This window comes from Populus alba, chromosome 3, assembly GCF_005239225.2.
Source record: "Populus alba chromosome 3, ASM523922v2, whole genome shotgun sequence".
NCBI classification, from domain to species: Eukaryota; Viridiplantae; Streptophyta; class Magnoliopsida; order Malpighiales; family Salicaceae; genus Populus; species Populus alba.
This window is the reverse complement of record NC_133286.1, coordinates 18,901,380-18,918,296: the sequence shown is the minus strand read 5'-3', so window position 1 is coordinate 18,918,296 and position 16,917 is coordinate 18,901,380. Positions and strand designations below refer to the sequence as shown.

Sequence of the window (16,917 nt, the reverse complement as noted above, 5' to 3'; positions counted from 1 at the left end):
ATTTAAAAAATATTATAATGGGGGCTAAAAATCTAATTATGAAACTGATTTTATAATGTTCTAACAAATAAATTGAGTGTTCATTTGTAATTTTAAAAAAATAAAATTGTCATGCAATTGGCTAAAAAAGTCACTAACTTTTCCCCTAGGGTTGAAAATTGTATTACACTTCTCTTCTCGATCCTGATCATATCAGTAATTACCTTTGCTTTCAATCAAAGTATACAGAGTGCTTTTGTATTAATAATATATACATAACTAACACTTTAAAAAACAATATATTTAAAAAACAGCTAGAAGCCATGAATGGTAATTAAGGAGCTCAATAAAGTCAGTGCAACGAAGGGGAAAGCCCACTAACTCGTGAATGACTTTTTCACCCATGTGTTTCGAAAGGGTAAAAGCCGGGAGAGAACAGGAATATATAAATCATGAAGAGAATTCCCTGTTAATAAAAAAATAGAAAAAGCTTTTATCATATCGTGAAGAATAATAAGAGTGGGCTCCAGAAATTGAAGAATACATGAATGGAGCATCTCTTGCGAAACAAAGAGTGGTGATCAATTGAAGAAGACACCTCTTTATTGACTTATAATTATGTATTCGGTTGATTTTTGCTAATGCTATGTTAACTGATTCCTTTGTTTTCTAACTTGAGTCGGTCGAGACTAATTAAAATCATTAATCTGTGTAATTATATTTACTACACGTAATGATACTGGCATTGATTTTATAGAAAAAAAGAAGAAATAAAGTGAAAGAAATCCAAGAAATTGCAGAACAAATAAAAATCAGTACAGATGGGATTGACTGATTGGACAGACATTCACTATGGCAGGTTAATCACTGGACGGCGCCATTTTACTGTTTAAGAGTCAGCTCATCTGTTTTTTCAGCTTTATCTTTTGAAATTTATTTAATTAGAGATTATCCTTTCTTTTTTTCTTTTTTATTTATTTAATTGGGTTTTTTTTTTTTGCAACTAAATTTTATTCATGAATTAAATAAAATTAATTAGTTAAATATAAACTAAAAAATGATTTTTTTTAGTGACGTTACTCTAGCAATACATATTGTTTCTTTTAATATCACTATGCATTTTTTAATGTGTGGGTAAGTTTTATGTGGTAGGCATTGTCCACAGTGTGATAATGAGTTTGTAATTATTTTTTTTTAGAGTATGATATTAACAAATTATTTGTTTCAATTAATTATTACTAAATATTATTTTCTATCATGCTTTAAATTAAATTATTATACCAGTCAATTTTATAGTTAAGTTAATGACTGGAGCATCATATTTTCTTGTGTTTTTATAAATACTATTGTTGATTTTTTCTATATCCGTGATTGATATCAACAATCGATTATTTAGTTGGCCCTCTTGCGTGCAAGCTACCTTTAATTGTACGATACATTTTTTTTTTGAACAATGAGGCTAAAAGAGGTGTTTATGGTAGTAATACATTCTGTTTTTAAAAATATTTTTGTTTAAAAATATATTAAAATAATATATTTTTATTTTTATTTTATATTTGTACTTAGTTGATTTTTTTTTATTTTTTCTTAAAAAAAAAACTGGTTAAAACACGGACCCGTCATTAAATTCCTTATAAACTAATAATAAACAAGTCAGGTTCTACTAGTTGCCTTTAGGGGTAATATTTTCAGTTTAGTTTTTATAAAAAAAATTAATTAAATTGGGTTTTTTTTAAAAAAAAAACCAAAATCAAACCGAAACCGGTTCAAACCAGCTGGTTTTTGGTTTGATTTGGTTTTTTAGAATAAAAACCAGTTCAAATCGGTTTGACTTATTTTTTTTATTTGACTTGGTTTTTTTAATTTTGGCTCGGTTTTTTCAGTTTTGGCTTAATTTGGCTTTGTTTTTCCGGTTCTGGCTTGATTTTTTCTGGTTTTTTTTTGTTTGGGTTCAGTTCGATTAAATTTTTTCAGTTTTAAACTTATAAAATCAAAACCGAATCGAACGATTGGTATTTTTAAAATTTGAATCAGTTTACCGAGTTTTTTTTTTTCATAATTTGATTGATTTAATTAATTTTTTTATTTAATTGATTTAATTAATTTTTTTATTTAATTGATTTAATTAATTTTTTAGTCATTTCTAGTTGGCCTGGAAGAATGGGATGGGAGGACACACTTCCGGAAGCAGTTGAGACTCGACGGTATTACTAGTTCTTTTGAATCTGGCATGCACCACACATGTTAAATACTAAGCTGTCCTCTCCGACATGAAAGTTGTCTTCATAATATAATACTGTCCCACCTAATCAATGACATCGATTCAAAGTTATTTTAAGCTTAAAGATGAAAATATTTTAAACTCCCGTGATAGACCGACAACACACGTCCTCGTCTGTCCCCATCGTCGCCCAGCAAAAAAACATGAAAAATGTTCCTACCACGCGAAATCACGTGCACCTGCATTTAAATGACTTAGGCATGAATCAAGACAAAGATGTCTCAACAAAATTATAACTGTTGCATAGACTGGATTCGTGGTATTATATTATTGGATGCTGACCTTTTCCTTCCTCGTGTCATAACTCACAACCATTACTTCTTAACCAATCCGATTTAAATCGCCTGTCCACCTATCTATTTTATTAATTAGTGGCAATGTATATGGCAGTAAATCAGTTTCTCTAGCACTGTCAATGTTACGATTTGTTGTTGATTCTTTTACAAAATAAACAAACTTAATTGGCAATAAATTATATTTGAGCAGAAGTAATTATATGGAACTGCCAAACAACATTTCATGAAAATTTAAATTATTTTTATTTTGTTTTTGGATATTTTTAAAAATAAAATTTTAATATATTTATAAATAAAAAAACACTTAAAAATTAAAATGACAAGAAAATACTTCGTATATATTCAATACGCGATCAAAGAAGTCTGTAACAACACCGCATTTCTTCTGCGCGCCGCCCATAAGCGATTGGGCCGGGTAAGAGAGAGAGACACTCGGGTCAGTTCAAAAGGGCTGGACAAAGCAAAGCGGTAGACGAGGCCACCAGCCCAGTCTGCCTGCGTGGTATAGGGCGCCCGCATTTCTTCTTTAAAGTAAAAAGTAAGCGGTTGAAGGGTCACAGATTTGCCTTCAGAACTCACAAGGCATTAATGCGGTGATCAAGCGACCTGTCTCCTCTTAGTTCAACCCTAAATAGCCAAGATCTTAAAACTCTGGCCTAATTAGATGTTACCTGCATATGGCTACTTGCTTTGGTTACCTTTCCTCACAAAGAATCAAGCAAGACGCCACAAAAAAACGTTGTTACCATATATATAGCTACTAGCTTTGGTTCTTCGCAAATGCATGGAAGAATGCCACAATCAGGAAGCGTTCAAACTGCTAAAAACTCTTAGCTCCCTCTCTTCCTCTCTCTCCCGAACATGTTTATTTTGCTACTCAAAGCAGACATGATAATAACTAAATGGTTAAGAGTTAAGACGTCTGCTTTCTTTATATATGCTCCCCATGCACGTATCATCAGTCAAGAATACGTGTGGGTAGGTAGCCTGAAAAACACACAGTCATCAAACTGCAATTAGCTAGTACCTTAGAAGTATATATGTACTAACTGGGTGCGCTTTGTTTCTTTCTGTATTTTTTTTAATGGGATTTCTAGACTCTAGCTAAAACAGTTCAATAATATCAACTCCGCATCTTTTTTAGAGATCCCACTCTTCGATCCAACTGTGTCATGCATTGCTTTTTTTTCTCTCCCAAAGCAATTTTAGAATAGCAGCAAATAGAGAGAGATTCATACATGATCTTATTCTGTCGTCTACTCCTCTACATATCCACAAAGGGAGTTGAAGAGGAAGAAAATCAATCTCTGTAAATTAGACATGTACGGCAATTATGAGATTAAAACAACAATAATTCCCTGCACAGTTGCACTGAATCTGAAATTTGAAAAAATCCTTTTATTTCACATTGATAATATGAAATAATCACAAAGGTAGATGGGTTGGATGCAGGCAACTGGATGGCATGCATGGATTAGCGACAGGAGGAAATAGGAAGGATAATTGATGTCCTTGAACTTGTCCTTCAAGATTAATCCGGTTGAATTTTTTCGTATCGCGGGATTTATATGTACTTTGTTATTTTTAAATATATATTCCCATGAATTTGAGTTAAATAAACCATGCATGCACATGGGCGAGCGAGCACACACACACATATATATATGGAAGTTATGTATCTTTACAATCCAATTTTCCACATGTTGCAAATGAAAGTACAAGCTCCTCAAATTCATTTACTGACAATGAATGTTAACACAGGCCATAGCGGAACACCATGTGTCGGGGCTTAATAGAATGCAGTCAATGATAAATATATGCTTTTGAATAAATGGAAATGTTTGGAAACAGAGTTAAAATGCTTGGGAGGGTGGAGGATACTTAGACATCAGCTCAAATAAGAACGAGAAGAGAAGCAGAAACGGTGGAAATGCAACTTCGGCAGGAAGATAATGAAGGTAAAATGTTGGGCTAGTGCATGCATGTGAGATAACTAGATTGCCTGCCATTATAGCCGCTTCCAGCGGTAAGTTATCACACTGCATGTGCTGCCTTACTATTTTAAGCAAACTCAGTGTAGTTTGTTGTGGAGGATGACACAGAGGGTGATCCGAGTCTTCACCGTTCTTCATTGCTACAATCTGCAAGTAATACAATGAACCCGGTTTTCCACATGTTGCAAGTAAAATCCCAATATGCACTTGCTGAAAGAGCAAATGGCAACAGGATTAAACACTCTTTACCTGTTTCTCTAGCAGCTGGTTTTCTTCTTTCAGCATCTTTTCCTGCTGAGAGCAAAAGACATTCATATAAAAATCAAAGGTACCTAATTCAGTTTTTCCTATATATATATATATATAAATAATAAAGACATTTGATTATGAGATCACTTCATACATGTAGAATTGCACACAAGCAAACTGCAACTGAGCACACAGCACTAAAGAACACAAGGAAAGAGCAGAAAGCCCGCATGATTCCCCCCCCCCCTCATTTGTGGCTTGCTTTTATATTCATAAATTACTGCTTTCCCTTCCTCGTGACATTTAATTTAGTAACTATCTTACCTCATTGATTTACCTAATGATGATGTTCCTCGAATAAGAATGAACGGTTACTAGAGACTATGCATAGGCCCAAACTTGACCATCTCACCACACAGTATATCATGCATTACTCTTCTAGAGATCATAATAATGTGCAAGGATTCGAAGTATGCGGCAAAATAGTTTTTAGTCGAAAGTTTTCTCATACTTGGATTGTACGATAAGCAAGCCTTACTTAAGTCAATTTTAGCTTTGACATCCTTAGGAAACAGTTTTTAACAGACAGTAGGAAAGACTTACGAATTGATTATGCCCAACAGTACAAGTAGGAAACCAGAAATTAGGAATGCAATAATATCACCTAAAGCTCATTAAGGTTGACTAGCCATAATTGCTATGGACCGGCTCTATTCTCCTATTTTGCTAAGAAGCATTCTGGATTTTTAAAAAATTAAACTTCAGGATAGCATGCCCATTTCAAACATAATGCAGGAGGTTGATCAAAAGTGCTTAGACGTCGACAATTAAATAATGATCAATAGACCGAGTGCATCCTTGGAAGATCATCGTTGACAATTAATTCAGATATCATTGATGCAGTAAAGGGATGCTATATGCTGGTCCAGGAATCCTGGACATGACATGATCTGAGCAATTTAGCAGCTATAAAATGTTGGATGCAAACAGCAGGTAGGTTTTCTTAATTATGAATAAGATGCTTCGGAAGTTTTCTCATACTTGGATTGTATGATAAGCAAACCTGGAAGTTTTTGTATCAGAAACCTTCTCTGGTCAAAAGAGATACTAGAGAAAAATGAGGATCCTAAGATCATGTCTTGCTCTCTCCATGCAGCATTCATGCATTGATTGCAAATAGGGGTTTATATATTGCAGAAATGATTTTCAAAGCAGTTATAACCAAATGCACTTTCATACCTGGTCGTGGAGGGACTTCACTGATTCCAGCATCATTTGTATCTGAAACAAAAAGAAAAATGATGAAAAGAACTGTAGTGAGATATTACAAGATAGTATAGTTGTGCTGGTGAATGGGATGTGCCCAGAAATACAAGATACACTAGTTCTAAAATTCTAGAATAGAAAACAAACTAGCAATCAACAAATAGTGGGTTGAAGATGGTGTTTTTCATAATAATCAATTACATTCATTCAAACCATGTTCGTGTTTCCATATATACCTCTAACTAGATTCTTCTATTTCTTATAGCTTACCTCCAATGTTATCAACTAAATTCTTCAGTTCTACCTTTTCAGCAACAATGACACCATATAGCTCTCAAAGCTTTCTTAAAACTTTTACCCTTAACATCGTTAGTTATCAAATTTTCCTCAGACTTTTCTTGACCCAAACACTTTTTTTACACAGCAACTTCTTTCTTGTTAAGAAATGGAGCATTGAAAGTCTCTAAGAGCACAAATTCTTCTTCGAGAAGGATAACACTTCCTAACAGAATTTTCAACTTGAGCAACAACATCCATCTTTGTAGATGATTGGTCCAGCTTTGAGTCCAACTTTTGCTCTTGTAGGTTGTTTGAACAATTCCCACTTTCCCAAGCATCATCTCTTGATAAAAGTTCTTATTTTTTCAAAAACGAGCCAAGGAACTCTCCATAGACATTGGACATTCAGAATTATCTTCTTTATTCGGATCAGAACCATTGTTACTTCCTTATATATGATTTGGTAATGCAGCTTCATGACGTAGAGATGACCTTAGAGGTGTTGCAATAGACTATACTTCATCTTGTTCACATTCCTTTTCTTTGCATGAAAGAAAACTACCTTTAGAGCTTTAAACTTGTAATGAAACCTTCTCTTTACAAGGATCAATAGAAGAGAGTTCTAGTTATTGATTTGGTTCTTCTTCACGATCAAGATTACAGTCGCAATCTTGATCACAATCACAATCCTTGTATATTTTAACATCATGTGGACCAAACAAGGCATAATAGCCTATTCATGGTAATTATACTACAGACAACAAATTTTTCTTCGTGCTTAACACACGATAAACATCTTGAAGATGTACATGATTAGATTTATAGCGAAGCGTGTTTATCATTTTACCAATATAAGTGATTGGTAATCTTGAGTTGTCAGTTATCACCACTATATAATTTTTTTTCTTCTACTTTGTTAGATGCTATAACTTTTGTTTATCACATTTCATGTGATTAGAACATTAGAGCAATGATCCAATCACTTTCATAATTGATTCAAATTGTCAATTATCATTATCAATGCTAATTCTTCCCTTTCTTTGACAAAGAATGCTTTAGCATTCCATTCATCTTCAACCTGCCTTTCTAAACTTGAAATAATAACATTGTTTCCATAATTATAACAATCATTTTTAATAGGCTTTTTGAACCAATAATCTTTCTTTATGTGATCACTCTTTCCACAATTATAGCAATTGCCTTTAATTCTTCTGTCATTTCCATAATTCTTTGAAGCTTTTTTTTTCATGAAAGCCTTCTTTTCTTCAATAATTCTTTTTTATCACCATCCTTATTATATTTACCACCAATGTGCCAATTGTGAATTCTGTCCTCACGAGTAAGCCATTGTTTACTCCTACCAATGTTGGTGTAGAGTAAGTCTCTTCACCCTTCAACGAGACTCCCGTCATATGTTTAGCCATATTTTCTTGACTAACATGTAGATTCTTAAACTCAACTATTAATGGTTGAGTAGGTCATCCTTATAGTGTAGCAACAAAAGTCTGATATTTAGGTCTCCAACCATGGATGATTATTCTTTTCATCATAGTTTCACCAATAGTTGCTTTAAAGTCTAATTTAGAAATCTCATGATTTCACCTAATTAAAGTATTGAGGAATTGTCATGTCTTATTGTGTCAATGAAAATAACTTATTCTCGAGAAATTGCAATGCAATATCATTCTTCTTTGAGAAAATACTAACAATGGTGTCCCATGCTTCTTTTGGCATTGTAGCATCCCGAATATTCTTCAACATATATTCTTCAAGGACTTCATTAGTATTTTTGGAAGTTCATGTGTTTTCATGTCCTTGACTATCTCTTATAGATCCTAACCTTGCTTGTACGACATTATACATGTTGCCCATGTATTGTAATTTTGATTGTTAATCTTTTTTATCCCTTCAACAATTTAAAGATCTCCTATTGTCTTTTGCAGCAAAAAGCAAGTTGTTTGTTGTCGTGATCTACTAGAAGCTGTTGGAATGTGTAAGGCTATTAGAAGAACTTATATGAACATGTGATTAGCTGGACTCATAATATTTCATAGCACTAATAATTTTGTCAAACATTACAGAGTTCTAACGATATTAACTATTAACTATTAACTATAAACTATGAACTATACATTTCATTGAGGAAGGTGAAATGCAAACTTTGTAACAAGATATTAAAGCATCACATAGTAAAAGCCTAACTTTATGATGTACCTGAAACCAAGCAACCTGTACAATGACTTTAGTGTTAATAGATCTTAACCTAAACGTGTCCACGATGACTTCAGTATAAATGAACCTTAGACCACGCTTTTTAAAAATGACTTTGGAGCAAGCACATTTGCTAAAATAAATTAAACGTCTATATTTATTCTCTATCCTAATTTTAGTAATTACTGGATAGTCAGATAATTGGTTAGTGTTTCTCTTATTGGTCCTTGGATTTTATAAAATTAAGTCTCAGTTAGATACTTCACTTATCTGGGAATGTGTGATCTAGTATTATAGAATCTGGTTATATGAAGGTCAGATTTTGCTTTAAAACCCTTCTCTCTATTGCATCATAGGTATGGAAGAAGACACCCTAAGCCAAGCTCAAATCCTGATGCAAAGTTTGTTACTTGAGGAAAACAATCTAAGATATTTATAATTCTTGTCTTGTGGAAACAAGAGGGTTCTTGATGCATCACAATACGGATTTCAAATGACCAAGGGCAAAAGAAGTCATAAAAGAGAGACAATTAACCTTTCTATTTTTGACATGTGTGAGAGCAACATGCAGTTGTTCCTCTAGTTCCATGAGGTCACCCAAGGTCAACTCCATAGCATATAGACCTTCAAGGTTCCTGTGACAAAATATTCATTAGTAGATGTTACGCATTTTTAAATTAACATATGGAGTAAGTATACTAGAAATTGAACAAAAAACCTTTCAACCGTTAGTAGTAGCTCTGCAAGTGATTTCAAGTTCGCATGTTTACCATAATCTACCTGCTTAGGAAATAGATATTTAGTAGTTGGTTCCATACTACAAGGAATATAAATTTAGAAACGAGGAAAAAATAATGTTATGTAACAAATCAAGCCATAAATCTTTTTTTTTTTCTTAATTATCTCTATTGTTATGACGGTGTTTGCACTACTAATAACCCAAATGACACAAGCATTGCATACCTCTGCATGATTAGTTTCTTTGGATGAAGTTGCCATCTTTTTAGAATGACTCGTGTAACGCTCGAGGATACTTGTTGTACTGTATTGTACAAGAAAAAAAGATGAGTCTTGGTAACTAAAATCAAATCTTGAGATAAATAATATTTAATTATACCTAGTAAGATGACAAAATGTATCAGGGTGAATAAGCAACACCTTAAAATAATCAATTTGATGGCATAAGACAATGAAAAAATAGATGATCTTTTGGTTTGATTTCTTAGTTCGTTGCAAAACTTTGCTTAGTCAAAGAATAAATAGATGCTATCCTAACCAATAAAAACATTTGTCATTCTTTTGTATTATGAAAAATCATTAGTTTTAAGCTGTCACTTTCTTATATTTTCATCCAACAACAGAATGTGTACATTATAAAGATCTTATAAAATGTTTATCATGTAATACGATCAATCAAAAAACCTCCTTTCAAATCATGAAAATTTTCGAGAGGAATCTTATGTGCTTATATTCCATAAAAAAAGGGGTTAAAGGGATTGGATCATCATGGCATTAATTAAAAGGCTTTGTCAAAACCATTGTTTTATAGCTTTAAGAAACTTAGCTACACTTAGGAGAGGATTTTAACTAGGAAACAATATCTCGCTCCTTTATAGATATTGATGTGACAAAGGCTTCATACACTTACAAAAGAAGTGTTTGATATTGACCAGATAAAAAAATCCTACCTTGTACCACTTAAATCATTCACCCATCACCATGAATTCAAGATTACAAAAAAAACTATTTTGGAAAAAGAGAACCCTCCACCTATCAAATCATTCACCTTTTAAAAAAATTCTAGTCTTATTAATAGTTAAGATATGATCGGTTTTTGTTTCTAATAGATGCCTCTTTTTTAGTTTAGTTTCATGTAGCTTGATGATTAATTTACAAGCTTTTGATTCTACGGATCATGAATTTTCTTCATCAAACCCTTTTCTTTCGCAACCACTTGTTTGATCTTTTCATATAGGGTCAGGTTTCATATTGGAAAAAATGGTTATTTTGGGTTGGATGTGGATTTTGGTCTAAATCAATCCAACCCAGCCCATGCACACCTTTACACCCTATATCATAAGGGGTCAAGAGTTAGATTCTAGGTAATCTCATTCTCGTAATATAAACTTGTCAACCTTATTGTACAATGTGCTTAATTTTTATCAAATAAATTGAGGGTGAGATTTAAACTTATGATCGCTTAATTTACAAGACTGATACTATCTTGAATAACTATCTCAACCCATAAACTTATATTGTTAAGTAAGTTCTCAAGATATAATTTATATAATTCTCTAGCAGTAACCTCTCATACATCCTCCCCCTTTCCACCTTAGGAACTAGATTTTTCTGTTTTATGAAAAAAAAAAAGTTAACATCCTAAAGAATTTACGAACTAATAATCCATGGCCTCTACATTGTAGCAATAATAAAAAAAGATCTTTCTGATTATTATGAAGTGAAGAACTTCACGAGAGATAACAATATGATGTCCATTGTAGACCTGATAGGTTGAACATCAAGTAAAAAATCCTAGGACATTTAATGGCTAGTAGTTTTTTTTACAAGTGTTGCACATGTATGATTTAACTATTTTAAAGATATCTTATGATCTTTAATATATAGCTTGTTATGGATTATTAATAAATGAGAAATCATGAATACTTGTCAAATTAATATATTTGATTTGAAGGCAAGCAAGTTTATATACATTTTGATAATTTATAATTAAATAATTTATTCTATTTTTAAAACATAGAAAATAAGAGTCAAGACGTAAAATGAAAGTACCATCTTTCAAGGTTTAATGCATAGATAATCTCTAGTAAGTATACTTAGAAGTTGAAATGATATTTTTGGTATCATGTTATTGTAATAAATTTATATAGTACTTTCAAGATTAAAATAAAAAAATATATAAAGAAAAAAGAAGTTCCATTTTTTTATAAAATACCTTTTTTCATTTTTATTTTAAAAAGTTAGTTTTGATTAGATGATGACATTGAACTCTTAGATACAAAAATAATATGCTATGAATTATCCTGGTCATATCTCTCACATGCATGGCTTACATAACTCTCCTTTGACTAAATTCAAAATTGAGTGCTTCGAATAAATATAATAATAAATTCAAAGTTGAGTGCTTTGACTAAATCCAAAGTTTATTAACATACTTATAATAAATAGAATCATTGATATTAAAAAAAAGATAATAAGTAATCCAATAATTTTTCATCAAAGTTATTTTACTACTATATTTAATAAATATCTATAGTTTAAAACCCTTGAAAAGATTTTGCAGAAAATATAAGTTTGATAAGTTATTGGCTGATAGACACTAACATTTAAGTTTTAACATAATAAAATTACAATGTATTTTTCTAACTCAATAATTATCATGATAAATATATTTCTCCATTTATTTTTTCTAAAAGAGATAATTTATTAATAAAATCTATTTATATTGCATGAAGTTATAAGGTGTTAAGATGTGAAGAAATTTTACTTAGATCTTATTAAATATTATATTTGATAATTGAATTTGAATTTGATTCAAAAGACCTAGACTTTAAGTTTTATGGTTTATAATACATTCTTAACTTTATATATTATTTTTTAAAATTTTATTTAATTCATATGAAATTGATGGTTCTTACATATCCTTTAATGCAATTATAATAGCATTAATGTTATACTATATACAAATCTTTTTATTTGGAGATCTCTTTTCAATCATATGTGACGTGGAGCAAAATTAACAATACATAGATGGCTAAGAACTTTAAAGATTTTTTTTTTTAAGTTAATATTTTTATAACATTGGTAGAGTTTATAATATTGGTTGAGTCTATCAAAAGTAATAACATAAATTTTGTGAATTTTTAAATGGCTTAAAGTTAATGTTAAACAATAAAAAAATAAATAAGAAGACCTTGTGAATAAAAATAGAGGATCTAGTTCAATAATTTGATAAATTTTGATGTGCATTGATTCTTTTCTAAATATAGTATAATTAGTTTTTCTTATCTTATTTTTAAGTATTTTTTTTTATTAATGTGAGTGTCTAGACCAGTTTCTGCACACTTCGACCAATCCCACGGGCCCTAAAGTTAACGATAATATAAACATTCAATGGCCTTGAGGTTTGTAAGACTTGAATTAGTGCCTTCCAAGGAGTAAATCTAAAACCTAACAAATTAAGTTACATCTCTCAAGATTGTATTTTTAAAATTTTGATATTTAAGTAAAGTGTTAATGTGTTATGGCAAACGATGTATAAATAGAAAATATTGAAATAAGTGTGATTTAACATAGCTTTTAGAAATTAAATTTTCTTTTCTAATAATCTGTCTTCTTTTTAACAAGAGTTGGGAGTGAAATTTATATGTTAGTATTCGAGAGAGTAAGTGTAATTAAGGTTATCATCCAATTGATCCATTAATTGAAGATGACGTGTGATGTTGCGCATTTAAAAAAAAAATATTGGCACTCCGTTTAGGCTGGCAGTCTAAAATGGACTTTACTTCCTTTTTATTTTTTTCTCTTTCATGTTCTTACTTATTTGGCAACTACCCAGTATTTCAAAAAATTCTTAGCTATTAGCACACATCTTAATAATTCTCAACTACTAACAAACATTTTAATGTACTGTTTTTCAAGTTATGAAAGGTCAAAACTCGATATTATACACAGCCACACATGCACAAATTTTTTATAATTTGTTGATATATTCTATAACATTTTCTTCAAGTACATATTTTTACATAGGATTGCCAATATCTTTCCAGCCAATGACAGGTAATACAAATATACACCATATTCAATGCAATCAAACATCTTTATTATTATTATTTTTTTAATATGATGTGTGGTGTAAGGTTTAAACCCTGTAGTTGCTAATATAATGGCTATTACAGGTTTACATGGTTGTTAATTTCAGAGCTTGTGGGATTAGTCGTAATGCACGCAAGCTGACGTTAATAAAAAATAAAACATTTTTTTTTTCTATCAATAGTTATTGTCACTAATATTTACTAATTACTTAACCAATAACATTTCAAACATTATATCCAATGATGAACACCAGTATTTTCACTGATAAATTTTTATGCAACTTACGAGGTAATCTAATATGATTAAGATCTATAAATACCTTCGTCATCAAGTAAACAAAACATGTCTCAAATTCAACATTTCTCTATACTTATATTTCTTTTTTAATTTTTTTATGCATACATCTACTAACTTAAGTAGTGAAGAGTCTCTTATGAATAAGAAACTTTTTCAAGAAAATTTTCAATCATTGATCAAGCCCAACCAAGAAACCTAGACATAAGAACCATATTAAACTCATATGTCCTGGACTAAAATAGCAACTCGTGAAAATCTCATTTTCTGTGGAAATTTTTTTCATGATTTTATCCAAGTGGATAGTCAAAATTTTTATAGGATGAAAATTGAACTCATATACCAAAATAATGTTGTAACGTGAACCAAGTTTTACAACTTACATACCCATAAAAGTACAAGTGAGAAGATTTTCTTATGCCATGTATATTTGAGTAATGGTATCATAATTTAATTAAGATTTTAAAATAAATCCATTTGTTTTATAAAATAAGTCTGGGTTTATATTTGGGACAAAGATAGTACATTTCTAGGTTGTTTGAATCAACTCTCTATTTGTAATTGAATTCAATTATAATGTTTGATTTGAATTTAATTGACAAATAAGTTGAATTTACATGTTTGGAACATATAAAATTCAATTTATTTTATTTTTTATGTTACTCTCATTACCTTCACTTTAGTTCTTCAAAAATATTATTTTTTTTAAAAAGAGAGGCTAGATAGGTATTTTGAAAAGGTTAGCTTCATATTAATTTTTTTTCTTTTGGGATTGTGAATCAGATAGTATTTTTAGATATTGAATTCCATTAAAATTCAATTCTTAATATTTAATAGTATATTCCAAACATGTTATTTCATTAAAATCTCTTAATTCAATTTAATTATAGGTTTCCAAACATATTATTCTAGATTTAATAAAAAGAGAACTGCATATTATTCTAGATTTAATAAAAAGAGAACTGTCTGGCCACGTATATTAGGGTGGATGGCAATTATAACCAAAACTGGTATGGCTGGTTCAGTTGTAGTTAATAATATTTACCTCTTTTAACTATTTTCGTATTATTCCATTAATTATAAATAATTAGTAACTCATTTCATATATTCTTTAACTTTTACTATGACGTAGAGAGTTGCTTTATATTTGAACAACTAAAATGGTGGTTATCATTAGAAATGAATATTTTATATGATTTAAGAATACTTTCATGTGCAAATTCTAATTGATTTTTTTAATATTATATATTTTATAATTAATGTTTTAGCTGACATGTAATTACTCCAACTTGGGTTTCTTTAAAAAAAAAAAAAAAAAAACAGAGGGTTAATGACTGAATTGATAACCGATTGACCATTGACATCTTTGAAGATTAGCACATGAGCGTGAGTGTTTTTTTTTTTTTTTTTTCCCCTAACTGTGTATAGGTTAGATGTCATCATTATATATAGGTTAATTTCATGCTTATCCTAATTACGCGAAATTTGTTTATCCATGCTATAACCATCTAGCTTAGCAATTGCATGGTAGTTAATTATTTGTCGTAATTAAGAGAAAATTATAAACACCAAGTAATTAAACAAATTATTAATACAGAGATGAATTTGAAATCGATGACAAAATCCTAACGAAAAGACTAAATTAAGCATTTAAATGTATAGGATTGTCAACAAAGTTTTGTTCGATTGTTCATCAGAAAGTTTCGTGTCTTTATATTTTGTATGGATGGATGGACACGCATGCAGCAAATATTACACATACACTACAGGCTTTTCCTTTCAAAGAAACAAAAGATCACAACATGTGCGAGCCATGACTGCTCGTGTATAAGCAACGATAAGCACCAAATCCCTAGAAAATTGACAAACCAAAGAAATCAACAAGCGATTTATGTGCAAGAACAAAAACAATGCTTCTGTTGGTAATCAAGGGACCTGAGAACGAGGTTTTAACCTAAAAAATAAAAAGAGTTGGGTACCTGCCAACGCTAGAGAATTCATAAAGCTTGCCGCTACTTGAAAAGACAAGAAAGGCGACTTGTACGTCACAAAGAACGGAGAGTTCATGAGCTTTCTTGAACAATCCATTTCGCCTCTTTGAGAAAGTAACTTGGCGACTGCTCTTGTTTTCAATTCGTTTTAGCTCCACTTTCTTACGGCCCATCCTCTTGTCAGCAAGCAAGCAAGAAAGCTGACTCGATCGATCCTAAATCTGTGACCTAATTTTTTCCTAATTTTGAATTTTATCCTTTCCTCAGATGAAGGCAAATAAAGTAAGTGCTCCACCTCTATCACAACCGAGTAAATGGATAACAAAAAAAGAGGAAAAGGAATGAATGTTAAGATTTTTATTTTTTACCGGCAAGGAATTGAGGAGTGGGTCTTCCGTATGTCGTCATAAATTCGCGTCATCTCCCTTCTGCCACGTGTTTTGCGCGCTTGCGGGCCTCTCCTCTCCGTGTTGCAGCTTCTGCTCCTTTTGATGCAAGAGGTTTTTAGCTGTTTTTGTTTTCCTTGTTTTCGTTTTCTAACTACGATCCATAGAAGTACAAGAAATACCCTTAGTTGATACGATATGACTATACTATAAGTATACAGTAAGAAAAATAATTTATATTTTATTATTTTCAAGAAAAAAATGTGTTCGTATCTTTCCATTTAAGGTCTTTTTTTTTTTTCATTTCAAAATAATCAAACCACTCCATGTAGGAAAATTTGATGTTACTTAAGTAATAACTAATGATTTACTATTAGTTATTCCTTGGTGTTCTATTGTTTTATTTTTAAAAATCTTGGTTTTCCATCCAAATAATTCATGCTTCTTTCTAACCATTAATTATATTGTTATAAAATCTATGATTCATAAAAAAAAAAAAAATGTTAAGAATATCTTTGATTTTGACCCCAAAGATAAATATAATGCTATTAGTTATTAATGAATATCTAATTACCCTCTGAATCATAAATTTAAGCTAAATCCTTTTTTATTTATTTATCAATAGATAAACATTGTGATTTTGAAAGGAGAAACAACACAAATTAAAAATTTTGCTTTTCGGTTTTTATTGATAGGGTGGAATGAAATTTAAGATTAAATTAAAGATTACTCAATAACATGATGTTTTCTTTTTTACTTTGTGATAATCTTGCATTGAGGCCATTAAAACAAGCTATCAAGGTCAATCTCAAATAAAATATCGTGAAAGGATCAAGTTGAAAAAGAAAAAAATATGTT

At 30.7% G+C, this 16,917-nt stretch overlaps 1 protein-coding gene across 2 annotated transcripts; it reads right to left on the bottom strand.

The window, feature by feature from the left end:
• Positions 1-4,361: 4,361 nt before the first annotated feature.
• LOC118054488 (MADS-box protein FLOWERING LOCUS C-like) lies at positions 4,362-16,198 on the bottom strand. Of its 2 annotated transcripts, XM_035066101.2 has the most exons (8): positions 16,042-16,198; positions 15,662-15,930; positions 9,519-9,597; positions 9,274-9,335; positions 9,091-9,190; positions 6,039-6,080; positions 4,800-4,844; positions 4,362-4,697 (listed from the first exon to the last, which is right to left on the bottom strand). In XM_035066101.2, the coding sequence occupies exons 2-8, from the start codon at positions 15,844-15,846 to the stop codon at positions 4,410-4,412; spliced, it is 801 nt and encodes a 266-aa protein (XP_034921992.1). In that variant the 5' UTR covers positions 15,847-15,930; positions 16,042-16,198; the 3' UTR covers positions 4,362-4,409. The 2 variants fall into 2 exon arrangements, with proteins under 2 accessions (XP_034921992.1, XP_073264002.1); XM_073407901.1 differs by lacking the exon at positions 16,042-16,198 and having other exon boundaries at positions 4,800-4,841; positions 15,662-16,035.
• Positions 16,199-16,917: the final 719 nt, after the last annotated feature.

Bases quoted from the DNA above. Each gene is read 5' to 3' on its own strand.
- LOC118054488 (XM_035066101.2), bottom strand. From the start codon at position 15,846: ATGGGCCGTAAGAAAGTGGAGCTAAAACGAATTGAAAACAAGAGCAGT. The intron at 9,598-15,661 runs GTACCCAACTCT...TGTACAATACAG, and splicing joins GAATTCTCTAGCGTTGGCAG to TACAACAAGTATCCTCGAGC. The intron at 9,191-9,273 runs GTTTTTTGTTCA...ATTTTGTCACAG, and splicing joins CTACTACTAACGGTTGAAAG to GAACCTTGAAGGTCTATATG.